The 27,952-nt window shown below is 50.7% G+C and overlaps 1 protein-coding gene across 10 annotated transcripts in view; it reads right to left on the bottom strand.

The window, feature by feature from the left end:
* Positions 1 to 18,000: 18,000 nt before the first annotated feature.
* PTPRU (protein tyrosine phosphatase receptor type U) overlaps positions 18,001 to 27,952 on the bottom strand; it is a 77,405-nt gene continuing 67,453 nt past the window's right edge. For 8 of the 10 annotated variants that reach the window (XM_059136122.1, XM_059136126.1, XM_059136124.1 and 5 more), the window contains 8 exons: positions 26,043 to 26,178; positions 25,401 to 25,550; positions 23,634 to 23,807; positions 22,619 to 22,759; positions 21,174 to 21,299; positions 20,861 to 21,018; positions 19,477 to 19,612; positions 18,001 to 19,215 (listed from right to left, as the gene is read on the bottom strand). In XM_059136122.1, the coding sequence (XP_058992105.1) occupies positions 19,153 to 19,215; positions 19,477 to 19,612; positions 20,861 to 21,018; positions 21,174 to 21,299; positions 22,619 to 22,759; positions 23,634 to 23,807; positions 25,401 to 25,550; positions 26,043 to 26,178 (1,084 nt within the window). In that variant the 3' untranslated portion in view covers positions 18,001 to 19,152. The remainder of the gene's footprint in view (positions 19,216 to 19,476; positions 19,613 to 20,860; positions 21,019 to 21,173; positions 21,300 to 22,618; positions 22,760 to 23,633; positions 23,808 to 25,400; positions 25,551 to 26,042; positions 26,179 to 27,952) is intronic. The other 2 variants (XM_059136123.1, XM_059136128.1) reach the window with 1 other exon arrangement.

Raw genomic sequence — 27,952 nt, 5'->3', positions numbered from 1 at the left:
TTGCTTATACACATGACAGTCATTTGATCATGGTTCTCCATTGACATTTCTTTGCAATTGATCTAATGACATGAAGTGTGCCTTATTATTTTTTTTAAGTAGGTCCCACACCCAGCATGGAGCTCAAAGTGAGGGGCTCCTGGGTGGCTCAGTTGATTAAGCAACTGCCTTTGGCTCAGGTCATGATCCTGGAATACCGGGATCGAGTCCTGCATCAGGGTCCCAGCTCCATGGGGAGTCTGCCTCTCCCTCTGACCTTATCCCCTCTCATGCTCTCTCTCACTGTCCTTCTCCCAAATAAATAAGTAAAATCTTAAAAAAAAAAAAAAAAAGAGAGAGAGAGAGAGACTTTTTAAAAAGTGAGGCTTGAACACATGACCCTGAGATCAAGACCTATACTGAAATCAAGAGTAGGATGCTTAACCAAATGAGCCACCGAGGCACCCCTGAAGTATGCCTTATTATTATAATCAGTTTAGCCACCATTAGCACATAAATTGTCCTCAATAACATAATTGTTATTAGACAGATGAAGATAATTTCTACTACCATCAACTTAAAAGTTTGTTGACTCTGTTCCTTTGTGTGATCTAAGTTTTCATGCCTCTCCAGGCTTCTCTCAACTTGGACAAACCCCCCTTCTCTTCTGCATGAACAAGCTCACTTGTCTTCCTGCAACCTGTCAGTGGAAAGGATTCTCCAGCCCCTTCCTGAAGAACACACTAACTTACAGATTTACAGTAACTTGCCCTGCTTTGTTGCCACTCTAATTACTTTGTATTGAGAACTTACTCTGGGCCAAGCATGGTACTAAGCACTTGGACAAAATTATCCCTAAGTAAGAGATACTATTCTCATCCCTATTTTTAAGATGCAGAAATTGAAGTTTCAAAGAGTTGACTGATTGGCCCAAAGTCCCCTTCCCACCCCCTGCACTGAGTGGTGGAGCTAGCCTTTGAGCTCAGGTCTTTCTAGAGCCCACACTTTCTGCTTGCATTTTGTGTCATGGAATGAAGATGGTCATCCTCTTCCAGATGTCTCTTCTCCTCTTCTTTGTCTTATTCTTCATTTTCTTCCCCTCACTCTTCTTTTCTTCCTCTCCATCCCTTTGTAAATCCCCTTTTTCTCCCCTCCCTCTTACCCAAAGCCTAGTTCTACCAAAGTCCCTATGGACAGAGGCAGCCTGAGATCTGATATTTCATATCACTTGCTGGGACTGAAAGGGAGATATGGTTTCAGAGACACTCTCCTTTATGGGGAAGAAGTTCAGGGTTTCTAGACTTAAACCTACCCTGAGACACCCCCCACCCTGGCTCCAAAGTCACTTGGCTAGGAGATGGCACACTGGTTTTCCCTTCACTCAGATGTGCACATAGTGCAACCCTGAGCCTCCCCTAGCTGTAGACATGTGAGTGATGACAACACTGTTTGCAGGTGATTTGGACACAGTTGTATCAAGGAGCATCTTCTGGGCTTCATGCTATCCTCAGGGCATCCTGAGAAGGAGAGCATTAGCCCCCTTGAGTGGAGAAACAGGCTAAGAGTGATTTTTGAAGCCAAAGGACTCTAGATCCTTCAGCTTCTCCTTGACAGATAAAGAAGCTGAAACCAAGAGAGCAGTGACCAGCGAATGTGGGGCAGGACCAGCCCCCGATGCCAGGGCCTCTTGTTCTCAGGCTACTGCAGACACAGAATGGCGGGCACGACCCGTGAGTCAGTCTGGGATGTTGGTTATTTTTTGTTTGGTTTTGCCTTTAGCTTCGGCACAGTTCCCAGCCTGCGTGCTTTTCCGAGAGTTTGGAGGGAGGGAGCAGATCTGTCTGGATTCTGATGCAGCTCCTCCATGGTCTCAGGCTGTGACCTTGGGCAGCCCCTCCTTAGCCCCCACAGGCTTGGCCTTCTCGTCCCTGAAACCTCTCAGAGAACCAGGGAGTCAAGTGTTCGTCGCTGGCATGCTGGATGTGCCCTGAGCATCCCATTCCCCCAGGGCTTTCAAAGCTGAATGGAGTCGACAGGACTGCTTGGCTTGACAGCAAAAGCTTCACTTCTCCGGCCGTGACTTTAATTCCTCCTACCAGAAACTTGGCTCCATGAACTTGGGCTGAATAAGTTGATTTGTAGAAATTACCATATCCTGGGGCTGCTCACAGCGGAAGCAGCAGGTGGGTGCTCCATGTGCTTCTGAATGAGCCCTGGAGTCCAGCTGGGACAAATCTATCCCTCCAAAGCGACATCTGCTGGAAGGTGGCATTGAATTATGTCACATGACAACAGCCTTTCACTGGGTTCTGGTAACCTTTATTTAAATGGAGGTGGGATCTCCCCTCTGGAGGCCCGCTTCCCTGTCTGGGGACTTTTCCTGGCAGAGAGGACAGAATGGGTGAGGACGGCAGACTGAGGGGCCTCGGAGCCACAGTAGGGGGCAGGGATTTGTCCCCTGATGGGAGAGAAGAGGCTGGCTGAGAGGGCCACACTGATGGGAAGACTGGTGTTGCCGGGCCTGTCACCCAATGTAGACGCCCTGGAGAGTACTTGCTGTTCATCCATTCACTTTCTCACACACTCACTCAACACACACTAGTTGGCCAGGTATGGGCCCAGGAATGTGCCAGGTGTAGGGGATACAGAGGTGAATAAGACATGGATTTTTACCTTCAAGGGATTCAGTCTGACACAAAAGACAGACTCTGCCTCAAGAATTACACAGATAGGGTGCCTGGGTGGCTCAGTGGGTTAAGCCTCTGCCTTCAGCTCAAGTCATGATCTCAGGGTCCTGGGATCGAGTCCCTCATCAGGCTCTCTGCTTGGCGGGGAGCCTGCTTCCTTCTCTCCTCTCTCTGCCTACCTCTCTTGTCTACTTGTGACCTCTCTCTGTCAAATAAATAAATGCAATCTTTTGGGGAAAAAAAAAAGAGTTACAATAAGAGACACCAGGGTGCAGGAGGAAAGAGCATGAACTCCCTCTGGGTAGGTGTGGGGCAGGTGGGACAGGTGTGGGGCTCACAGAAAAAGTGTGTGGGACAGGTGGGGTAGGTGTGGGGCAGGTGGGGCAGGTGTGGGGCAGGTAGAGCAGTTATGGGGCAGGTGGGAAAAGTGTTGGACAGGTAGGACCGTCACATACCTGAGGGTGGGTGCCCAAAGGCAGACCCTGAGATGAGGGCTCTGATGCCTATAGTTTATCTGGGAGGTGACCCCAAGTGAGGGCATGGAGAGACTGAGCAGGGAAGAGAGAAAAGCCAACAGCACATGGATAAAAGTGAATCACAGCAATGGGCACCTGGGACTCAGTCCTGCTGGGGGTGCTCTGAGAATCATGTGGAAGATGATTCAGAACCATCCTCCTGGATAAGAGGAAATGGCATTTATCCCAAGTCAGGGCATTAACTCCTCCTGTCTTCTGTACTTCTAGGTGGGCCCTACTACACACACCTGTCACACAGAAAAGCAAGTTCTCCAAGTGCTAGAGAAAGAAGAAAAGAAATGCAGGCACTTGAAGTGGGGAACAGTCAGCATGCCCTGAGTCTTCTGTAGTTACAGGAAAACTCAGAAGGTTGAGGGCAGGTGGGGTAGGACATTAAAGCATCTGCTGTGGCATCTTAGAGAAGTTGACATTTGAGCTGAGTTGAAGAGTGAGTAGGACTTTTCTAGCTGGAGTGGGCATGGGGAGAGGCTAATCCATGTAGCTGGAGCAGTATAGGGATGGGAGGGGAAGACAGGAAAGTGGCTCCATGGGCCCAAGGATTTTGAGAAAAGAATTTATTTTAGAATTAATTAGTGGGGAAGATTTGAGCAGCCTTTATGCAAGGAAACCTTAGGTGGTAGAGTTGGAGAAGCTGACAAGGGGAAGAGTGAGAGAGAGAGAGAGAGAGTACTCATTAGGGACAACCCCCTGCACAGGCAGAAAGGAATGGATCCAGAGGACAGGAAGAAACTGGCCTTCCACAGGAGAGAAGAATTCTTTTCCTGAGCTTGTTGACAATAGGTTTAACTGTGGGAGAAAAGGGAGTACTCAGGGAATTCAGATACCTACTGAGAATGAAGGAGTTGATGGCTGGTGGTAGAGGGTTTAGGGAGGATGGAGGATTTGACTAGTCCTTGAAGGTGAGGGGAGAGGGAGCAGACTGCAGGAAGGTCAGAGGAAGGATGGATGATGGTGGAACCGGCTTATGTTGGCGCTGACTACTTGGCAGTATTGCTAGCACTCACCGAGCGCAGTGTTCCCAGTGGCTTCCCAGCAGTTCAGAGCAGGAGTTGGGAAAGCAGATGGTTGCATTGGGAAATGGCGGAGTTTGGCAGGGCAGGGGTGGCAAGAGGAAAATGCCGTCCACCTGCAGACACGGTATTTCTAGGGGCAGGAAGCCTCTCTTTTCCTACTCTTGCACCAGGAAGAAGAATGAGTGAAGGTAAGAGCTGAAAAGACCCCAGCCCAACCCCTGGGCTGTCATCCAAGCTCTGCTGCTCATTTTCTGTGTAACCCTGGGCAAGTCACTTCCCCTGTCTAAACCTATTAATTTAGGACTGCTCAACCTCAGCACCGCTGATATCTGGAGCTAGATAATTCCCTGTTGTGGGGAGCTGTCCTGTGCAGTATGGGATTTCCAGCAGCAGACCTGGCTTCTCCCGACTCAATGCCAGTAGCACACAGACACACTCATTATGACAACCAAATGACCCCTGAGAAGCAAAATTGTTCCAAGTCAAGAACCACCGTATTTATTGGAATAATAATAAGAAGAAGACCTATCCAGCCAACCCAGGAGGAGAAAGGGGTCTCATGAGCAACACATAAAAGAATGACAACTACAGCGGAAGAGGGACATTTGACAACTGATTAGAGCAGTTTGGATATGAGTAGTTATTTATCACAGCTTCTCTTCCATTTTCCCATCTGTAAGATACATGGATCAGTGGCTGAGCTGGGTCTACAATCCAGGCACTCTGCTCCCAAGATGCAGGCTCTTTCCACTCTACAAGCCTTGTGAAATCCCAGCTTTTTGCCCAATCTTTTGAGAGGATGCCACATCCTTGTCTTTGCACGGTAACTGGATTGTTCCCAAGATGGATCTGAAAGAGCAGAGGTGAGGAGAAAGGTCAAGATGAGAAGAACAAGAGGAAACCCAAATCCTCCTAGGACAGCGATGGAGGCTACCAAGGAAACCAGACATCAGGATGGAGAGTGCTAAGTCAGGGTCCCCTTAGGAAACAGAGAGCACACCAGTAAGCTGAACGTGAAAACTTCATATAAAGAAGTGATAATTAACAAAAGGGGGTTAATTACTAAAGGGAGTAAAAGAGGACTCTAAAAAACATAGGAACAGCAAATGTAGAGGAAACTTACTACCCCTAGCCATGCCTGAGGTTGTAGGTGAAAAGGTCTGTGGTCTGTGAGAGTGGCCACTAGGTGAGGAGAGCATAGCCTGAGGGTACGGTGGAGCTGGTCCCTGACGGCTGCTGAGAATGTCCTGGACATTTCCCACACCGAATAAAAGAAAACAGAAAGAGTTCCAACACCAGGGTGAAATGTGCCTTCCACTGCTAGCATCTTGCAGTAGTCCCTACAGTGCCCTCTATTGACAGATAATAACTTTGTACCAGCTGGTGAAGAAGAAATGTTTGTAGGGTCCTGCTCTACTATCGCTAGGCAGGGCAAAGAAGGGTAGACTCAGAGCTGAGAGAAAATAAAGTACTAGTCACCACAGTCCTTGCCTTTGGCTAATCAACTTCCACATACACCTTCTACACACTTTTGAACTTCCATTCACAACACAGCAACTCTGTTTCCACCTGACAAGACGCAGTTGTCCTTTGTACAAATAAAGAAGCTCTTGCACTTGCCTCAAAACAAGATACATAGTCCCAACACCATTGTATCCATCACTGGCTATGGGAAAGACTCCTCAAATTCAGTACAGTCAGGTTATCTTGTTTCTAAAGTTAACCTCCATTAATCTGTATATAAATAATAATGGAAAGGAGAGAAAAGAAAATGGTTAACATACAAATATAAATTTAAGAACATAACAGAGAAAATATGCAAGCCTACAATAGTCCTCACTTCTGTAACTGGTCACAAAGCATTGTTTCTATCAATGGCTTCTTTCTTCCACTCCCCATTCCACATTTCCCCCACTCTCAACCAGAGCTTCAGCTAGTTGGGTTTTTTTTTTTTTTTAACCAGGAAGAGTGAGCCAAACCTTTACTCCTGAATCACATGAGTCATCAACTATCCTGCTAAGTTGGGCTGCCGAAGTTTTCCACTAACCTTTACGCTTGAACATGGAAGAGCTAAGAAGTGCTCCAGAGAATCCTAGATTCTCCTAGATCATTCCATCTAGTACAGTAACCCTTTTCTCAGCTTCCATGTTTGTTCAGTGACACAACGGCCTTAAATGAGTAGATGGTAGTCTCATCCTTCCATTCATTGGAACCATCATTGTGTCTTCTCATATGCCCTCCTTGGGAAAAAAGTTCTCCAAGCCAGCAGAGTTCAAATTTGCTGAGACAAGAAGCAGAAATTGTGCAAGTGGGTGATTAAGAACAATAGTGGGAGGGGCTTGTGCCAGTTGTCATCTCCTGCTTCTCAGCTTCCAGCCCACCCTTCAGGGCTTGCTTGTGGTACTAGAACATTTCTCCCTTGCAAGCATCATGTTAATCTTTGTCAACAGATGGCACTGGTGGACACTCTATCTGATCCCAGCACACTTTGCTTCTAGTTCCTGCAGCACTAGGTGTGCACAGGGCACTGAGTGAAGCACATTCCTAGTGATTTCAGCTGTAAGCCCGCAGCTGGCTTCCTGAAGGCAAGATTGTTGGGAGCCTTGGCTCATTTCCAAGCATCCTATTCCCTGCCCTCCCCCAGACTTGGTGAGAAAAAAATTTTTTTAAGATCTTATTTATTTATTTGACAGAGAGAGAGTGCGCACAAGCAGGCAGAGTAGAAGGCAGAGGGAGAAGGAGAAGCAGACTCCCTGATGAGCAAGGAGTACAAGGCATGGCTCGATCCCAGGACCCTGGAATCATGACCTGAGCCAAAGGCAGTCGCTTAACCAACAAGCTTCCCAGAAAGTTCAACAGCAGCCCCCATGAGCAGCTTCTGAATTTAATCACCTCCTCAGCAGTTCTCTGCCCACTGACCTTGACCATCTCTGGCCTGGACAACCTAGTGAAGTTTCCTGCCAGCCAATAGGCTGCACCCACACCCTCTCCAATGTTCTGTATCTCAGCCATGGAGAGGATTCCCACCTCCTTTCCATATTTCATCTCTTGCATATTCTCCTTCAATTAATGGTATGCTTGAGAGTTCTCTTTTATTCCCCTCTAGTAGATCTGATGTGGTTTCTGTCTCCTGATTGGACCTTGACTGACACAGAACCACTCCCATTTCCACATATTGATTACTGGACTCATGTATTCTAATAATGAGGGAAAGAGCACTGTATAATGGCATCTGAGTCAAAGTATATATGGCTACAATATGGGTTTGTCTTCCAACTGACACAGTAAGCCTTTCCACCTTAAAATAGCCATTCATTTCCAGATAATGAGTTATGTGGTAAAACCATTTAATACCATAGCAATGATCCCACGGCTGCACTTGTTTTGTTATGAAATTAGTTCCTTGGGAAGAGGCCAGTCTGGGTAGAATACCATAATGGTGGGTAAGGCTTTCTGTAAATACATGGATGGTGGTATGGACAAAACCATTACAGGTAGTAATTGCTAAATCCAGACTCAGAAGATGATTCTATCCCATAAAGAGAGAATCTCTGCCCTGTGCATGATGGAAGAGATACAATGAAATCAACCTGCCACCAGGTAGATATCTTGTCCATCTGGGGTATGGAGCCATATTGTAGGCTCATGTTGATCTTCTCTGTTAGAAATTGAGCACCCAGCAGTGGGGTATACAAGGAAGCTCTTGATAAGGGGAAATTCATGTTTGACACCATGAATATCCTCCATTTTTACTACTATGGCCACTTTATTAATGGACCCATTGGATAAACATAGGGACAGTTGGATAAAGAGACTAATCAATAACCACAAAGCACATATATTGTTCACCTGATTACTGCAAGCCTGCACTGCAGCTGATTCCCTTTAGTGAACATTCACATGGAACACAAATCTTCACAGTCTATGCCCATTCTGAAGAGTCCATCTACATACCTTTCCCCAGAATTCCTTGTTACCAATCTTCTAATTATATTTCCTTCAGGCCCCCAACAATCTAGCCAAACCATCCCATTCATAACTGCTCATAAATAAACATTGGACCCTACTTCTGGCCATCTCTAACTCCAAAGTGGACAACCAAATGTACTGCTTAAAATTTTGCCCACTGGAAAGACTTTTCCTTACCATTGTCCTTCAAGGTCACCACTAATGGGATTGTGATGCTGCAGTCTTCTGTTTTAGGTAGCACTAGCATATCAGGCATCACCATCCATAAACCAGGGTTGAGTTTTTATTCCTCAGTCACCTGGTCATAAGGAACTCTTCATGAAGCCATAGGCATGATCTGAGAAATAGGAGGCAGTGAAGCAAGAGTGTGAATCACTGGCTCATACAATTTACTCATAGCTTCCAGGCTTGCCCAAGCATGGTTTCTTTTATACCATTCCCACCTGATGATAGACTGCTGCTGCACTAAAGCTAAATTTATGGATAGTGGTGTCAAGGGACTCCTAAGTGAAAATCTCAGGCTGCATGATCACCTGATGTTCTATAGTTAGGCAGTCAGTCTCTACCACAGTTCAGAAGCAAGCTGGAAGCTGTTTCTCAGGGGGCAGTGTTATCTGCATAAGAAGGAATGTATTTAATCTAAAATCCTAGAGGTCTCCATTGTGGTACCCCTTTGGGGTCTTGTTGCAACATACCTATTTGCTATGAAACCTTTGAGAATCATTGGAACTACTGTATTATAAGGACCAACTGGTAGAAGGAATTGTACTGAAGCCTCTTCTTGCTGCAGAGCCTTCTTGTGCTATGGCCCCCACTCAAAATTGAAGTCTTACAGGATTTTGCCATTGGGGGTCAAAGTAGTACACACACAAATGTGAAGTTCCCTCCAAAATCCAAAAAAGCCTACCAAGTGCTATATTTCTTTTCTCATGGTAGGTAATATAAGTTACAACAACTTGACTTTCACTTTGGAGGAGATATCTAACACATTCCATACCTTTGAACCCTCAGAAACTTCACAGAGACAATAGACAGATAGATCTCTGAGATTTGCTGGGACTTATTTCCCACTTCCTTGTTCACATGTGTTGTAGTTGTTACTTCCTATTCATGAGAAACAATCAGCTTGTCATCGATGGAGTACACCAGTGTGATGTCATGTAGCGTGTAGAACATCAAGATGATCACATCATCTGTGGACTATATAATGGCAGAAAGCAAGAGAATGGAGTTCGCTCTGAAGCAAGACTCTGATAGTATACTGTTAGTCCTTCCAGGTAAAAGCAAAATATTTTCGGTGATCCTTCCCAACTGGTGTAGAGGAAATGGCAGTAGCTAGGTCAACTGCTACATACCAAGTGCTGTACTAAGTTGCCTGGCTAAGGACACCATATCTGGGGTAGCAACTGCAACTGGAGTCACCACCCAGTGAGACATACAGTAATCCCCATTCCCCATTCCCCAAAGCCCATCCAACCTCTGCACAGGCCAAAGAGGCAAGCTAAAAGGGAATGGGACAGGAATCATCACTTCTGGGTATTGTAGCCTTCATCAATATCTGAAAAATCCCCACAGATAGAGAAGTGCTTCTAGTTTACTATCATGGTAGACAGAGGAAGATTCAAGAACCTCTGCTTAGTTCTTCCTTCCATAATTGTCTTCATGAGTCATATGCCAAGCAGGAATTCTTCAGGTTGCCAGCTATGTCTATTTCAATTATGCGTTCAGAAACTGTGGGGAATGACCCACTGGACATACCTGAGCTAAATATCTATCACCTGAATACCTAAGTCATCACTTCAACTGGTAGGTTATGGTGTTATTTTGCACCTACAAGAATTATCATAAATTCAGAGACATGGGGCACCTGGGTGGCTCAGCCATTAAGCGACTGCCTTTGGATCAGGTCATGATCCCAGAGTCCTGGTATCGAGCCCGGCATCGGGCTCCCTGCTCAGTGGAAAGCCTTCTTCTCCCTCTCCCACTCCCCCTGCTTGTGTTCCCTTTCTCACTGTATGTTCTCTCTGTCAAATAAATAAATAAAATGTTTTAAAATAAACTAATTAATTAATTACCTGTTAATTAGTTCAGAGATGTGTCTAGTAATCTCCAAAGGCCTGCATACCTTCTTTACCCAAATAGCAGTCACTCTAGTAAGTAGCCATGGGTCCTTTTGGTGAAGGCTTGGAAGAAGAATTTGTGGTACATACTTATAGCACTGCTGCAGGAAACATCTTTAAGGGGCCTGGCCTCCTCTTCAATCAAGGGGCTCTGATCTGAGAACTGACTTAGATCTTGAGACTGAAGAGAGGCCACAACTTTTCAACATGGTGATTCAACTCAGGTCCACCAGTCCCAGAGGCTGGGTGGTTGATTGGTTGGTTGGTTAGTTTTTCTGCTATATATAGATCAAGCAATACTCTAGTAGGCTATCTGTCTATTTCCTTCCTAGAAATACACTGATCAATTAATAACCACTAAAGACCCTTGTGGGTTAAGGCATTCTGATTGCTAGTACCTCCCTGCTGCCTTTTATGATAAATGCACTCTCCTTGTCTTTGGCTATCAAGTACAATGGAGTGATACCCTCCATCACTCCAGATCCTTTCAACCCCATAAAATCAGGGAGCCCATCTTAATGACAACATGCTCCTGGCAATATCTGAGCTACAAAGCTGAACATTTACAGAACATGTTAAAGATGTAGGTTCTCATCTCACTAATATATTTCTCAATATCTTAGTCAGGAGAGTGTCCTGTGGGAATTTTCATGGAACATAGTTTGATGGTGACTGCGCAGGTCACACATGATAAATTCATTCCAACATATGATATGCTTAAGTCTTTGGGTTCCCTCTTCCATATCATTCCATAGAAGCTCTGGCATCTCCATTCATTAAACAAACTTGGACCTTCAGGTCCAAGTTTCAGTCAACCAGTGAAGTAAACTTTTGGATCCACCTTCAGGTGCATAAGCTAACACATTAAATCCCAAATCCACATCCATGAATTCAAAATGATTTAGTATTATGCTCCGCCCTTAGAATCAACTTCCATATACATTCCCCAATATTATGTTAAATCTTGTCATTAGCAAAAATCTTGCCATTCTTCTATTGCATAAACTCTCTCCTCCTGGATCCTAGTGCATACCTGACCTCTTGAAACATGCTGAAATTTGACCTTTGTTATGGAAGGTCAACAAAGGGTGGCATGTCTTGAGAGAAAAGTCATCCCCTTCAAGGCATCTGCCCCATGGAAGGTTGTCACAGGGTTGTGTTTTTTTTTCTTTTTCTTTTTTTTTTTTTTTTTTTTTTTGACAGACAGAGATCATAAATAGGCAGAGAAGAAGCAGGCTCCCTGCTGAGCAGAGAGCCCAATGGGGGGCTCAATCCCAGGACCCTGGGATCATGACCTGAGCCAAAGGCAGAGGCTTTAACCCACTGAGCCACCCAGGTGCCCCTATCACAGAGCTGTCAAACAAAAGAAAACAAATCTCCCCAGATACAAGAGGGAAAATTCTTTCCACTGATAAAAGGAGAGTCAGAGTGACTTCTTCTGAGTCCAACCATGCATCTGTATCTCAAGTTTCAGGGTCCCATTCTTTCCTAATTTGTGCCCAAACTCTCACGTAAGCAGATTGGTGGTGTTGTAAACTTAACTGATGTTTAAATTCTGTGACCCACATTTAAAATTTATGTTTGATTTTCAGCAGTATCAGACCTGCGGCTACATGAAATAAGAGATTCTTGTAAGGATGCCAGGGAAGTTCTGTGGTTCTCAAACCATGATGTTTTTAAGATTTTATTATTTATTTGATAGAAAGAGCACAAGCAGGGGGAGCAGGAGAGGGAGATGGAGAAGCAGGCTCCCCACTGAGCAGGAAGCCATATGCGGGGCTCAATCCCAGGACCCTGGGATCATGACCTGAGCCGAAGGTAGACACTTCACCCACTGAGCCACCCAGGTGCCCCAAACCATGATTTGAGCTAAGAATTAAATGACCCAAACTCATCATTTTCTCTCTAGTAAGTGCTTCAGTACATTCGAGAATCCATCGCACACCACAGTCCTTGCAGTCATAATTACTGATGTGATGATCGGGTGCAGGAGTCACCTGGGCTCCCAAGACACTTGCTTCAGTTGGCACTGCCTCCAAATCCATCACAGGTGATCATATAATTATGATGCCACTATGCCGTGAATTATTAGCATCCCAGGTGCAATTGACAAGGCGCTCAGCACTGTGCTCAAGCCCAAGAGAACAACAAAACCAGTCAAAATCCTACATTTGAGACTCTGCTCCCTAGGACTACCCCTACTTGGAATTCTATATCAATTATGATGCCGTCGGGAGACAGAATTCATGTTTTGAACATGGAAATTTTAATATAAATAATTGTTAACAAGCAAAGGTAGTTAAGTAAAATCTAAGGGACCCCCCCCCCAGAGCAGCAAGAAAGAAGCACCCAGAAGAAAGAATGTTCTGGGAGGGGGATGGGGGAAGCAGCTTTGTCTACACTGATGGAGAGTGAATAACAAATGAACTAAAGCCTGAGGAGAAGGTCTCGCCCAAGACTGACGTTCAGACCTTTTTAATGAGGGAGTGGGGACTGCAAGAATATTCAGCCTCTAAGTAGCTAAGAAACTTGCCAGAGAGAGTGGGCTAGTTCTGGTCTGTAGAAATGGAGAGTGGAGCCGGAGGGTACATCTGGTGCTGGGCCACAAGGGCCACTAAGGTCTTGGCTCCTGCGCTGAGCTTTTTTGGTTTCTGTTTTTTTAAAAAAGGAAGGAGGACCAGAACTTGGAAGAGAAGAAATCACCTTACAGTGTCCCTCTAGCACCCTCTACTGACAAAGTCTAGCATTGCTCCAGCTGGCAAAAGACAACTGTTTACAGGGTCCAGCTCCAGTATCACAAAGCAGGGCAAAGAAGGGTGTATTTGGAGCTCAGAGACAATAAATCGGTAATCACCATGGGGCAAGGCAAGGGAGCAAAGTGTTTGTTAGGGAAGGCAGCTAAAGGAGCAGAATATTCTCTGCCTGTTGTGGGGGGGTAGGGAGCGGGCAGGTACTGGAGCCTGGGAGAGAGACATCTGTCCTCAGCTGTCTTCAGAAAGAGAATGCAGTCACATAAATACACACAGCTTGAGAAAGCCCCATTGTCAGCTTTCAAATGAACAGAAAATAAAATTCCTGGACAGGTTCCCTCTTCCCACCTCTGGGAATAAGTAGGAAGTGATTTGAGATGCATTTCATTTTTCTCTAAGAGGCTTTCTCAACTCAGTGGCTCCCGCTGACTCAGGCCACCCCCACCATCTGCAGATTTGACAGATGCTTGAACACTCATTCAACAGCATTTTCTGCAGACCTACTAGGTGCCTGCCATGAAGCCTAGGAGGCTGTTTGATTGCGGGCTTCTGCCAAGCCTGTCTGCAGCTGTCAGCGGTTGAGACAGGCTTAGTGTTAGGAAGGCAGACTGATTCATGGACAAGACAAATTGCAAGCAGATGACGTGGTTCCGGCTCCAATTTGCCAGGATTTCTGTGATGACTGAGGAGCAAAGGCTTTGGAGTCAAGTGACACGGCTTCTAATCTTGACTTGGTTCTTTTCTAACTGTGTGACCTTAAACAGTCTGCCTCACCTCTCTGGCCTGTTTCCTCATATCCAATGGTCTTGGTAATATCTACTTCTCGGGACTGCTGGCGGGATCAGGGACAATGTCTACACTAAGTATAATGCAGGGACCTTCCAATGTAGGCACCCAGCCTCATCAGACTAAAGCCCAAACCAAGGTTTAACCAGACTCGGAGAGTAGATGCTTAGGCCAGTGGCCTGGTACCACCGAGCCATGTCAGCTCCAGTGTCACCGATGTGCGACTAATGGTGCCCTACTTAGAACGGGCTCTTAGAGAGCACCTCATCCCTCCTCCTCACTGGAGAGATCAGAAAACTGAGTTCCAAAGAGGGGAGATGTTTGCTCAAGGCCACACAGCATAGTGGAGGCCTAGCCAGCATCGGAACCCAATTCCATGGCATGAACATTTGCAAGACTAAAAGTAGCATGCTTAGGAGGATGGGCTTCAGAGGAAAAAAAGCTTGAGTACCAGCTCTGCACCTGTCATTCACTCAACAAATCATCACTGTGCAGGAGACACAGGGGGACCGTCCTGGCGGGGGAGGCAAGGAACCACCAACCCATGAAAAGCCAGCCAGTCACCCATGGGGAGAAGGCCACAAGGGGCCTACACAGGCAAGGTCCTGAGAGTGACAGGAACAGTGGGGCAAGAGGCCACCTCAGTGCACTCAAGGAGGGCCTCTCCAGGACACACTGTCTGAGCTGGACCCAGACACCCAGAAGGACCAGCTGAGCAGAGAGAGGCCAAGGGCATCTAGGCAAAGAGCTTGGGTGGAGGAGGAGAAACGAGGCCCGAGCAAGCAGAGGAGCGGGCAGGAGGGACACGGGCGGAAGCAGGGTAGAGGCCACATTGGGCGGGGCTTTGGAGGTCACGGCCAGCCACTTAGCCTTCACCCCCGCAGAACCATAGGTCACTGGAGGGGCTGAGTAGACGAATCGTGTGATCTGGCTTATTTTTTCCAGACAGTGGCTGTGGCTGCTGCGGTTTGTGTGACACCTGGTGGTTCTGTGACTCTGGGCAAGTCACAGGCTCCCTGAGCTTCACTCTCTCCATCTGTACAATGGCGATGCCGGTACCGACCTCAGCGGCTTCACTGGAAGCTGAGACTTGACCATCCACATGGGGCTCTTGGTAACGGGCCCTGGGCCTGGTGAGCGCCAGACAAAGCTCCGCTCTGCTCCCTCACCCCATCCAGAGCTCTTGTCCTCCTCCACCCCTGCCCCACACCCACCCTCACCATTCAACCCCCACACCCCACCCCACACCCCCACCCCTGCAATGTAGCCCGCAGACACCTGCAGAAACCAGAGCTCCCCGCCCCCATCCACACCACCCAGCCTCCCCAGCCCTGGGAGTACCGTGGGCCTGGTTGTTTCTCCTCCCACGTCTCAGAGGAGGCATGAAGGTCCACCGAAGGGGAGGACGGCCCCCCTGCCCCCATGAGGAGGAGGGCCTCTGGCCCAGCCTGTGGACGCCAGAGTCCCTGCTCTCGGCACCATGTGGTGAAGTGGGTTCTGCCCCAGCAAGGACCCTGGGACCCCGGCCTGGCCCTAGGCCCCAGCATGTTGGCTGGGCTCCAGTCCATCCCAGGCCAGCCAGGGTGGGGGGGGGTGGGAGTTGGCAGGGGTCCCAGCATGGCCTGCTGTCAGTGAGGGCCATGCAGGCGGCTTTCATGTCCATCCCTGCCGAGACTCCATCTCCCCAGCGCCTGGGATACACAGCATCTCCCAGGCAGGGGCAGCCACGGAGGCTGTGAGAAGTCATAATGGCCTCGGCCGGCTCCCACAGCTGGATTTATGATGATGCGGGAAGCAAACTCAGCTTCCAGCGCTAGTAGACAGCTGGCCTGTCTGCACTTCTAGAAACGCTTTCTGCAGGGATGGGCGGTGGGGGGCTTCTACCCCACACCTGCAAGGCCAGTGGACCCAGGCAGAGCCAGGCCGGACTATCCGTCCTCCTCCGGCCACCGTGTCCCACCAAGAGGCCACCCCGGCCAACACATTGCAGAGCATTGGAAAATCAATGTTCCAGGCCATGAATTAGCCATTCGGTGCTGCATCAAGGGGCCCTCCAGCTTTCAGCAGCACCTAGAGCAGCCAAGAAGCAGAACAGTGAGAGGCCCAGGCTGGGAGTCAGTGGAATGTGGGGTCGACCTGGAGCCCCAGTGATAGAATGGCTGTGACCCAGAATGAGCCCAGTGCCTTCCCAGGCCTCTGTTTCCTCATCTCTGGAATGAAGGGACAGGATCCCCACTTTGAAGAGCTGTTGTATGGATTTAGAAGGAGATAAGGGGGGTGAATGAAAGGTCATGCAGGCCGTGTTTATTAGCCAGGACATCAGTATCCTGTGATGGTGTGTACTAAGAGCCAGTCAGGTCACTACTGGACTATGCTAGTACTTTTAAACACTTTGTCTCTAGACTACCTGCAAGTAGCGATTGTTATCTTGATTTTCTAGATTAGGAAACTGAGCCTGGGGTGGTTCTGAACAGGTGCAAGGTCACCAGCTGGTGGCTATGCAGAGCTGGGGGAGGGACCTCAGCTCATTCTGGAGCTGGCCTTCCTCCTAATACACAGCCTGCCTTCCCAGTTCCTCTGAAAGGCCAGGTAAGGCCATCAGACAGACCCATACTCTCTCCTTCCTTCCCTCTCTCATGTCAACGTTTCTGGAGCACCAGCTACAAAGACCTGCCTTTGGCTGGGTAATGCATGCAGTAGGATGAAGGCAGGAACACTTCCCACCCTTTAGAAGCTCAGTACTCAATGTGGCAAAGAGTAAAGCTGCATCCACACCGCCCAGAACATGTATGTATTGGTCAGCTTTTGCTGCATAACAAACAATCCTAAAACTATGGCTTAAAAAAAAAGAAAAACTTATTATCTCTTCCAGTTCCACAGTTGGTTGGGCTGTTTCTATTAAGTTCAGTCACGCAGCTCTACTTACCTGAGAGGTCTGCCAGGCTGGAAGGCCCAAGACGGCCCCTTTTGCAGTTCTGGTAGTTGGTATTGGCCATTCATGGGATGTGTTTTTTGGGCTCTTCCCCATGCCCTCAAATCTTCCAGTAGGCTAGGCAGGCTTCCTCACATGGCAGAGTTCCAAGAGGACAAAAGCAAAAGCTGCAATGCCCCTTGAGGCTTAAGATCTGGAACTCACCTGACATGACTTCTGCCATCTTCTATTGATCAAAGCAAGTCACGTTCTGTTGCTTGGCTAGTAGCTGATAGACATTTGTGATCCATCATGTAAGGCTTAGTAGTCGATACAGACTGAGTGTGTGTGGGGTGAGGGGATGTCTCATATACCCTAGCTACGTGGGATCATAATAAATTCTTAATTCAGATTAAAAGATGTTAGATCCTGAAGTCATTGAAACGGGTTGTATTCTCTTGCCAAGGGAGAAACTGAGGCCCAGGAGTCAGGCAGTGTGAGAACAGAATCAGTACATCAAGGAGCCAGGTTCCATATGAAGAAACTGAGGCCCAGAAACACAACTTGTCTTGCCCAAGATGACACGAGTTTATGACAGAGGCGGGAGTGACTGGGATCCCTGACAGCCGGCCCTCTCCTCCTCCACTCCACCCCTAGTGGAAGCCCGAGACTGGCAACGGCTGGGATGACCATCATAGAGACAGCATGTGTCTGCCTCTGTTGTGTGTTTATAAACGGAGCCCTTTTGGCTTGCCTGGTATCATGCAAGGCTCTTAACATGACCTCTTCTGATCCTAGCAGGGTCATCTCCAGTTTACAGATGGGAACCAAGGCCCAGAGAGGGAACTGACCTACCCAGAGTTTCACAGGTGGTGAGGCCCATCCACCTGACCCCAAAGCCTGAGTCTCCCAGGCTATCCCCAAAAGAGCCCGACTCAGATCCAGGCCGCTGGGGGTGAGAGGCAGCTCTGTGGGCCTCAAGGGTCTCAGGATAAAGCCCACTGCCTGAGAAGCTGCTTCAGAGGCCTGGGTGGAGGCAGCAATAGACAGAGTTCTCTAGAACCTGCCCCTGCAAGAAGGCCCCTGAGCAAGGCTCTGATCCACACCTGACCATTGTAATGAATGGAAGAACCAAGGCCTGACTGGACCCAGGACTCTGCCTCCCAGCTGGAGCCATCCCCCTGCACTAGGAGACTGGGGACAGGGGAGCAGGCCCCACTGGCTGGTTACACACACACAGGCTGCTCTGTGGCATTCAGAGAGCACATTTATTTACAAAGTGCTTTACAAACATCAGTTTATGCCTCCCCACAGCCCCCTGCGAGGTAGGTCAGTAGTCATATCTACAGTTTACAGATGGGGAAATTGAGGCACGGAATGGGGGTGTGGCCTGTCCCATTTTAAAGAGATTTTCCCACCCACCCATGAAAAAAAATCATAAAATTAAGAAAAAAGAATTTCTCCTCCATCCCAAAATACATGTTCTTCCTCTGAACTGTAGAGGTTGCAAGCACCCTGGATCTAGCAGGGCCCCGTCCCCAGGGGGCAGCCTGACCAGGAGCCATGGAGACCTCAACCCCAAGGGCTGTTGTTCAACCTTGCAGATTGTCACTGGGCTGGGTGGAGCAGGACCCGGAAGTGAGGCCTGAAAAGTACAAGGGCCCAGGTGCCTTCCTTCTGCAGATGTTGGGTCAGGCAGGGAAGAGACCCCACGGAGAAAAGGGCAAGAGATGATGGGAAGATCCCAGTTCAGAAGCTCAGAGCACACATCAAAGAAGTCATAGTGGGAGGGATCATGAGCAAAATATCCTGGGGGCTGAGAGGGGGCAGCAGGGCAGAGGAGGGGGCCCATAGTCCCCTCTGGGGAGGACTAGTCTGATGGGTCCAGTCTCCCCAGGACCCTCAGGGGCAAGGCCAGGTGGGATTCCAGACGCCAAGCCCCAATGCACCCTCTATCCGTGTCAAAAGGAAGACACGCTGGGTGGAAACTTTGGCCGGCCACAGGCTCTGCAGGGGCTCAACTCATCTCTGCCAAAGGCTGGGGCAGAGTCTGAAGCTTGAGCCTAGAGTCAAGGAGCTTGAGCCTGGGTCCTCCCGAGCCAGCAGCCCTGAGCCCCTGTCACTCCGCCAGGCAGTGCCAGACTCAGAGCGCAGACTTGCAGGGCCCTGTGGATGGGGGTTGGGCTGCGGACGCTGAGCTCCTCCTTGGCCCCTGCAGCCTGCCCATGGGACACGGAGAGAGGTCCCGCCCACAGCGGAAGGGGGCACCAAGACACTCCGGCTCACTCTACTGCTTTCCCCGCGGGAGTTGTCCTGGAGTAGAGTCAGGGGCCCAGGTGTTACTCATCGGTGCTGGGCCTGGCCCTGAGCGCACAGTGCGAGCGCCAGGCCAGGGGCCCCGCTATCTTGACTCCAGCCCTTCCAGGTACTCCAGCGCCACATCGTAGCAAAAGTGGTACTGATCCTGGGGAGAGGGAGAGAAGGACCCATGAGCCTGGTCCCTCTCCGGTACAGGAGAAGGGAAGAGTGGGGGGCTAGAGGGCAAGCATGAGCCCTAGCCTATCTTTGGGAGGAAGGGCAAGTGAGTTTAACTCTCTTGGCACCGCTGGATCAGAACCCAGAGCCCAATGGCAGGAACCACATAGAGGACAGTGGTGTGGAGGGACATTCCCAGGCGGGGACAGGGAAGTTGGAAGTGGCCGGGCAGGGGGACAGGGCCTCTCACCAGGGTTTCCACCATATTGGGCTTGTAGTTCCTAAGCGTTTTGGCAGCAAAGAAAACATCCACCAGGTTGTGGCAGCGGATCATCTCCAGGACTGTGGCACAGGCGCAGAAGGTGCCACTGCGGCCGCCCCCGTTTCTAAATGAGACACGCATAAGGTTTGGGGTGGGGTTCAAGAGGGGGAGGCCTGGGGCTGGAACACCAGGGAACCAAGAGGAAGGAGGGTCGGGGCCTGGGAGCCCCAGAAGGGAGGGGCCAGGGAACCCCCAAAGGGGAGGGGAGGGGCTTAGGGAACCCAGGAGGGAGGGGTTTGGGAGCTCAGAAGGGCGGAGCTTAGGAAAGCCAGTTGGGAGGGGTTTGGGAGCTCAGAAGGGCGGAGCTTAGGAAAGCCAGTTGGGAGGGGTTTGGGAGCTCAGAAGGGCGGAGCTTAGGAAAGCCAGTTGGGAGGGGCTTGGGAGCTCAGAAGGGCGGAGCTTAGGAAAGCCAGTTGGGAGGGGTTTGGGAGCTTAGACGCTAAGACTGTCATCTAGGCAACTAGGGCGAGAGCCTCCAAAAGAAAGATAGCAGGTTCTTAGGGAAAGATACACTCCAAGAGAAAGCCACAGAGGCAAAGACAGAGATGGAGGGGGGCAGCAGAGAAGCAAGCAAACCCCAGAGAGCAGGATGGAAAACGAACATTGGGAGCAACAATCACCCCCAGCAACACAAACACGTGGTGAAAACACACAGGTCCACACCCCCACTCCATGGCAAACCAGCAGCCAAACACACAGAGATGCTTCCTAACCCGTCTTCTCCCTCCTCTGTTCCCTGCAACAGTGGGAGGTAGGGTTCCCCTGGGGAGATGAGGGATGGACTAGGCCCTTGATCCCCATTTGAGGGGCCGCTCCCACTAGAACCAAAGGGCGCTGAGGGCCAGGCCCTGCCGACTCAGCTCCCAAGCCGTGTACCCAGAATAAACTGAGAGCATGAGACGCTGGGGGTCAAAGGAGCAAGGGCACTCAGACGGGAATCTGGATGCATTTAGGAATGGGACCAGGGGAAGGAACGAATGACAGAAGCTGCATGCGTGCGTGCATGAACAAAGACTGGAATTCTTTGGGCTTCAAGTGTGCTACTGTCTCACGCAGTAAACAATTCGGACAGGACTCTAATTAAATTGGCAAAGCCAGACACCCCACAGAGGGTGTTAGACGGTTGCCCAGGGTTGAGTCCACACCCTGGAAATGGACTGGGTTCCTCCAGGGAAGATGGGGCCATCCTTGCCTGGCTGAGCAGAGTCTAGACTACAGCCACCCAGAAGCCCCAGGGGGGTTTAGTGGCAGCCTTGAGGTCCTCTCTGGGCCTGGGCCTCCACCCCTCCCCCCGAGCAGGGCCCACACTCACAGGCAGTGCACAACAGTGCGCCCGTCCCCACTCTCCGCCTGCCACTTGTCCACCTCGGCCAGCAGGTGCAGGAAGGCCTTCTTGGAATCAGGTGTGTCCCGATACGCAGACCAGCGTAGGAACTGGAAATGCCTCACCAGCAGGTGTCCCTCCTGTAGCTGAGGGCACAGGTGGCCAGCAGGGCCCAGAGGAAGGGGAAGGAGAAGGGGAGGGGGAAGAGAATGTGAGCCCTGTAATGACCTCAAGAGGGTCTCGTGAGGCTGCCCCCTAGCCACCCCACAGGTTCTCACCACAGGGCACCCAGGTCACTCACCCGAGAGATGTTCTGCACCCGGAAGACACGGGCCACCAAGTCTTCGTCCACAGAGCCCGACACAAACTCCACGTCCATGAGGCCATACTGCTGGCGGCCCGGCTCTGGCCAGTACTGGAGACAGGGCTGGGGACACAGACACGGAGCAGGGTGCTGAGCAGAGCCAGGCAGGGGCAGCTGCTGTTCCTGCCTGTTCTGGACCTCCACTCAGGCCCTGGGGCTCCCACACATCCTGACCCACTCATTGGCAGTCCACCTGCAGAGTACCCCCAGCCTCCGCCACTCCCCTGTCCAAGTGCAGTACACACCTGTCCCAGCCCTCTTAGGTCAGCAGAGACAAACCCTTCAAGGGTACACGGACCATCCTGACTGGGCACAGCTAAAACACACACACACACACACTCACTCACTCACTCATACCCCAGCAGGAGGTCCACTCACTCACTCACTCACACCCCAGCAGGAGGTCACCCTCTTCAGGAATAGGCCTAGTACCATCCCCGCCCACCCCATCACCCCTGCCCCCTATCACCCCTACTCCCTGGCCTTCTCTCTCACTGCCTTGCTTTCTTCCAGCATCAGCTCACAAAGGTGGGGTGTCCCTGAAGCGGCAACACAGCTCAGAACCCCCACTCCTGCCCTAGGACCCCACCATGGAGTCAGGGTCCCACATAAGCCTACCCTCCAGGCCAGAATGGAGACAGCAGAGGGAGGAAAAGGGGTGTCTCTCTCTCTGACACACACACACACACACACACACACACGCACACGCACATATACAGACACACATCTTCCAGGCCAGTAGGTCCAGAGCCCCAGCTTCTAGCCTCAGCTCTGCCTGGAGCCCAGGTGAAGCTCGCTCTTCCTCTGGGTCCCGCCCACCATTTCTCTGTGAAACAGTCCCCAAGCTCCTCCCAGATGACTCCACGCTCCTTTGGCGTCCCTCTCTGACCACGCCCACAAAGAGGGCACTACCTTCCTCTTTTTGCCTGGGATCCCGCCACTCCTTGTGTTTGAGCCTTTGCACATGCTGTTTCCTCTCCATGGATCACTCCTCCCCCGTCTTCACGTGGTTAACTCTACCCTCCCTATGCAGCTCAGCCTCAAAGGCCCCCACGGTGGGAGTGGAGTCTACCCACTGGAAGAAGGCTGCCTGGGGGAGGGGCACAGCTCTGCCCACTTCCCAGCCCTCTGGGTCGTAATCTTTTCACCCAAAGACCATAAGTGCAAACCACAGTCCTGGACATACAGCAGGTGCTCAATAAAAAACAGCTACTTCCCTCCAATCTGACAGCTTCATTCTACAGATGAGGAAACCAAGGCTCTGAGAGGGAGGGGGACCCATCTAAGGTCACTCGAGAACTAGGCGGCACAGCTGGGATCCACCCCTGGGCCCTGGGGACATGCCCTGGAGCACATGAGGCCCTGGGCAGCAGATGCCTCACCCAGGCGGTGTTGGACTGGTGCAGCTGGTTAAGCATGACAATGGAGGTGCACCCATAGTCGTATACGAGCCGCCAGAAGTCAGGCGTGGTGCTCTGCAGCGGGTGCAAGGTCACGATGAAGGCCGCGCTCCGCGTGTAGCTCTGCAGGGAAACCAGAACTCAGAGAGACCCGCTCACCATGCGACAGAGCCCCCACCACAGGCCATCCTCCCACTCTGCCCACCCTGAGCTGGATAACACTCCCCTCAGGGCCAGGCTGCCTCTGGGGTCTTTTTCAGAGCTTGGCTGGTACACCGAGGACTTGTTGGGTGACCCCCCACCAAGGCCCCTGGTCCCCAAGCCCATGGCCTCTGGAACTAAATACAAAAGGTTCCCCAATGTGTGGCAATGGGAACTTGGGCATGGTACTTAGAAGCTAGCCAAGCTTGCTCTCTGCCTCAGGGCCTTAGCACCTGTGATTCCTGTTGCCTAGAACAAATCTCTGAATGTTTACAGAGTTCTCCCTCTCACTTCTTTCTGCTCTTTGACAGTCACCTCCTCAAAGGGGGCCCTCCTACCGTCTCATCAAAAATAGCCATATACTCCATATCCACACTCCAAAGCCCACATTATGTATTTCTCCTGCCTGGTCGCTTTCTGCCAAAATTACCAGCGTCAGACATGACACTGTATCTCTGTGCACTGACTATCTCAAGCCATCACCCACATACAAAGTTTAGGAGAGCAGACATTTGGGGATATGGCCTGTGTCCAGCACACGGTAGGGGTTCAATAAATATTTGTGAATAAATACATCTCTAAGTCCCTTCCAGCTCCATGGAGGGAGGGTCTGAGAGCCCAGCCCAGGGCCCCAGGCCAGGGACAGGCACTGACTCTGCTCCCAATACCAGCCTCATCCCAACCAGAGCCCTTGGCTCTGGCTCTGCCGCCCCCCACGCCCCCTGGGCTCTCTAGCCTTCCCAGATCCAGCCAGCCACGGGAATCCTGGAGCCTTCTTCCGGGACTGAGCCCTCACATCTGTCAGGGCCGCATTGATGTAGTTGTTGGGGTCCCCATCGGTGGAGATGAGGAAGGGCAAGCAGCGGTCGGGTGGCAGGACATCCATGCTGCGGTTCTTGTCCCGGTTCCGGGGGAGCAGGGCGATGCTGCACTCTTCCACATCCAGGGGCGGTGTGACCGAGTTCAGCGTCTACAGTGAGCAGAAGGAACCATGGGATGCGGGGGAGGGGGGGCCGGAGGAGCAGGTGGGGAGGCGTGCGGGGGTGAGTGTGGACCTCCAGTGTTTGCTGGGCCTCCTCACGGCCCCATGAAGGAGACTAAGCTGGTTTGTTAACCCCATGTCGTGGATGGAGAATTGAAGTCCGGAGAGAAGGGGGCGAGGACAGGGACCCCGGACCACACAGGCTCTGAACAGAGCTCTGGACAGAGAGTCTACCTCCTCGCTCCCTGTGTAACCTTAGACAAGCCACTGTATCTCTCGGCATTATTTTTCTCAACTGTAAGGTGGTAATAATATGCCTGCCTCGAGGGGCTATTGAGAGGATTGAACGAGATACTACCAAGGTCCAAGCACTGCCCCTGGCTCATACAACGCACCATACATAAAAGGCACAGTCAGGATCCTTACTAGCTTATCAGGTGCTTTCAGGCAGACAAGGGCTGCAGTCCCACAACTCCCACAAAGCGGACTGCGGGGACCTGGCGGAGGCAGTCAGCCCTGTCTGAAGAGAACGCAAGTCCAGACACTGTCACACCACAAGCCCGGGACTCTGGGTTGTCTCCTCCACCTCATGCCTCCTATAGCCTGATCCATGGAGTCTCTGCTTATTTCTCTTGTCCTTGCGGATCCCTAACAGGGAACCCCAGTCTCTCATGATCCCCAACAGGGCTCTAAGGATCACAGGCAGCATTTCCCGTGACACCAGTCTGTGCGGGCTCTCCAGTGTTGGGTGTCCAGGAGGGGCCAGCCCACTGCACCCTGGCAGGAACCTGGAGTGTAGAGAATGTCTGGGGTCTCTGCCAGCCCATGGACCATGCTGGGACTTCTCTGGAGAACCATCCTTCCCCCATCTCCATCATGTGACATGCAGACAGTGGCTTCGCCCTCAGAACCAAGCCTGGGCAAGTCAATGTGTTCCTAATTCTCTGGCCCCAGGGACTGGCTCAGGGATGGCACAGAAGAAACTGGTCTAGGACTTCTGTTGGGGCTGTAGGGAGTCCTTTTTCCAATCTCCTGACAGTAGTGACGACATGAGTCTGACACTGCTGGGGGCGAGGGTATGGATCTAAGAAAGAAGCTGAAAACAAAGGAGAGCAGAACCAAACTGGACAGAGACTACATTGTGGCATCATAATTTAAGCTCCTGGATCCAGCCATAACTGAAGCTCCACCATCCTTGGACTTCTCAGTTACAAGAGTCATTAAGCTGGATTTTTGTCACTTGCAACCAAAAGAATCCTGATGAATATGAACATTACAAAGGCAATATTGACATTCTTTTCTGGATGAGAACACTGAAGCTTGGGGAGTTGCTCACAACTACTTCACAAGCCTCCTCACAGCTCTTTACTGAGCCAGGACTTGAACCCGGGCTTCCTTGATTCAAAGCATGGGCTCTGCACCACTTGGAGAGACCACTTCCTCCACTGTCTCTAAGTCCTTCCCAGTAGCCCTACTCTGTCCCTCTGTCTTGGCTCTCACTGACTCCTACAGCACTGAGGACTTCCCAATACACACACACACACACACACACACACACACACACACACACTCCTGCCCCACCTGGAACTCTTCCCGCAGCTGGGAGGAATTACTCTGAGGATCAATGCGGATCATCTCCTTGTAGGTGGCCTTGAACTCGCTGACAGGGATGGTGGTCTCCCCACACAAGCAGGCCTCCAGGATTGCATCGTGAATGAAGATGTACTGCTCCTGGAGCAGGAGGAGAGAATATGAGGAACCAGGAGGGGACTAGAACCTAGAGATTTTGGGGAGATGGCAGCAGAAAGCAAGCCCAAAGTTGAGGCAGGGACGCTGGAGTCCAACTAGGTATTAGTAGAGATTGAACCCACCCTACTTGAAGAAACCTTCACAGATATGTTCACTGACCTCATGTCCAATCCTTCTAATACCCCATAAGAAGCTCTGAAGGTGAGGGTAGAGCCCAGGGTCACACATCTAATGAGGATACAAATACCAGCGGATCTTTCCTGCAAAACCTATGACCGTAGCCCCTTGGCTATTTGACTCCACCCAGCCGAACACAGAGGAGCTGACTTTGGGAAGACCCTCAGAGGTTGGCAGGCCAAGTTCAGGGATCTCAGCTCTAAGGACACCCCTCTGACACACTCCGTCAGCTCTGAATTCCTCCCCGAAGGACCCAAATCCTGGAGCGGGCAGGGAGGGAAGGCAGTGTCCCCCTACCTCTGTCTGGATCATGTTGACCCGCCGGGAGCAGAGGGTCTTCACGCAGTTGTAAATGTCCACGACGCCCTCACACTCTGCCATGTCCAGCATCACATCCAGGACAATGTAGCAACCTGTGCGGCCAGTGCCCGCGCTGGGAAGAGAGCAGTCGGGGGCCCCATGAGAACCTTGGGAGGGAGCCTGGGGTCTAGAAGGGAAGAGGGGGGCCTGGCCACATCTATACGACATAGGGCCCGGGGGACAGAGAGACACCCCACCCCAGCGGGGGGAGGAGCTGAAAAGAAGTCTGCAGCAGGAGTTGCAGTGAAATGTGACACAAGGACAAGCTGTGGCCAGGCCGGGCCGTGGGAAGGAGGGAAGGGGCAGGGGTAGCAACAGAGCTGGGCGGAGGACAAAGGTGATGCTCAGAGCTTAATCCAAGAATGTCCTTGCCTCCTAGGGAGCCCCAGATCCATACAGCCTTCAAAGTCCCCACACACTCGTACCTGCAAACGTACTCAGGGGAGCCTCCCCAACCCTCCCAGCAGATGTCATTCTCCTGAGCTCCAGGACGAATCCTGGGCAGGCTCTTATCAAACACTCTTCCTGCTACATGGTCATTGTAAATGGGACAGTCTCCCTGGCCTGACCTGGAGTTCATCCCGAGCTGGGCTGTGTCGGACCCATCTCTGGGATGCTCACGCCCAGCCCCAGGGAGAGCAGAGCCCAGGGGTAGAGAGAGGACAAAAATGACTCCAAGATTTCAAGCTTGAAAATGGGGGTGTCAAAGCATTGGCAAGAGTGCGTGGTAGCGGGTCTCCCGGCCACCCCTGCCGGGGGCTGAAATCCGTACCACCACTTTGGGGGACTGGCAACAGCTACCAAAGCTGAGCTTGCCAGGCAGTGCTCCCCCCACCACCTCCTGTATGTATCCCTCAGAAATGTATGCATATGCTGGCCCAAAGGCACGCCTTAGAACGTTCTCAGCAGCTGTATTCGTGACAGTTCACAACAGGACACAGCCCAAATACCTAGCCATCGCAGAATGGGTAAACACACTGTGGTTTACTCATCCAGCAGGACAGGATGTAACATGGTTGAATCTTAGAAACATAAGCTGGAGGGGAAGAAGTCACACACCAAAAAGCACACGCTGTGTGATTTCATTTATACGAAGTTCAAAAACACACAAAATGAATTCACACGTTAGAAGTCAGGAGCGAGACTGTTCTGGGAGCGAGGAGGTGGGCACAGCCCGTAAGGGGGTTCCCAGGGGCTTCTGGATGCTGTTAATGTTCTCTTTCTTGATCTGAGAGCCGTGCTGGTTATTTCACAGGTGTGTTTAATTTACGAACACCAGTAAAGCTCCGTATATACTTATTCTGTGGGCACTTTGCTTTAAGTATGTTATATCTCAAGGAAATCTTATTTTATTTTATTTTATTTCATTTTTTAAAGATTTTATTTATTTATTTGACAGACATGGATCACAAGTAGGCAGGCAGAGAGGGAGAGGAGGAAGCAGGCTCCCTGCTGATCAGAGAGCCCAATGCGGGGCTCCATCCCGGGACTCTGGGACCATGACCTGAGCTGAAGGTAGAAGCTTTAATCCACTGAGCCACCCAGGCGCCCTGAAATCTTATTTTAAAGACTGTATCTTAGGGGCACCTGGGTGGCTCAGGTGGTTAAGCATCTGCCTTCTGCTCAGGTCATGATCTCAGGGTCCTGGGATCAAGCCCCATGTCGGGCTCCCTGCTCAGTGGGACGCCTGCTTCTCCCTCTCCCTCTGCCACTCCCCTTGCTTGTGCGCTCTCTCTCTCTCTCTCTCTCAAATAAATAAATAAATAAACAAAATCTTTATTAAGAAATAAAAATAAACAAAGATGGTATCTTAAAGAAGCCTAAAGAGACAAAAGTGGTATGTGGAG

This window comes from Mustela lutreola, chromosome 10 (assembly GCF_030435805.1).
Source record: "Mustela lutreola isolate mMusLut2 chromosome 10, mMusLut2.pri, whole genome shotgun sequence".
Classification (NCBI taxonomy): domain Eukaryota; kingdom Metazoa; phylum Chordata; class Mammalia; order Carnivora; family Mustelidae; genus Mustela; species Mustela lutreola.
Note: the sequence above shows the minus strand (reverse complement) of the source record. Positions and strands in the feature narration are given on the sequence as shown.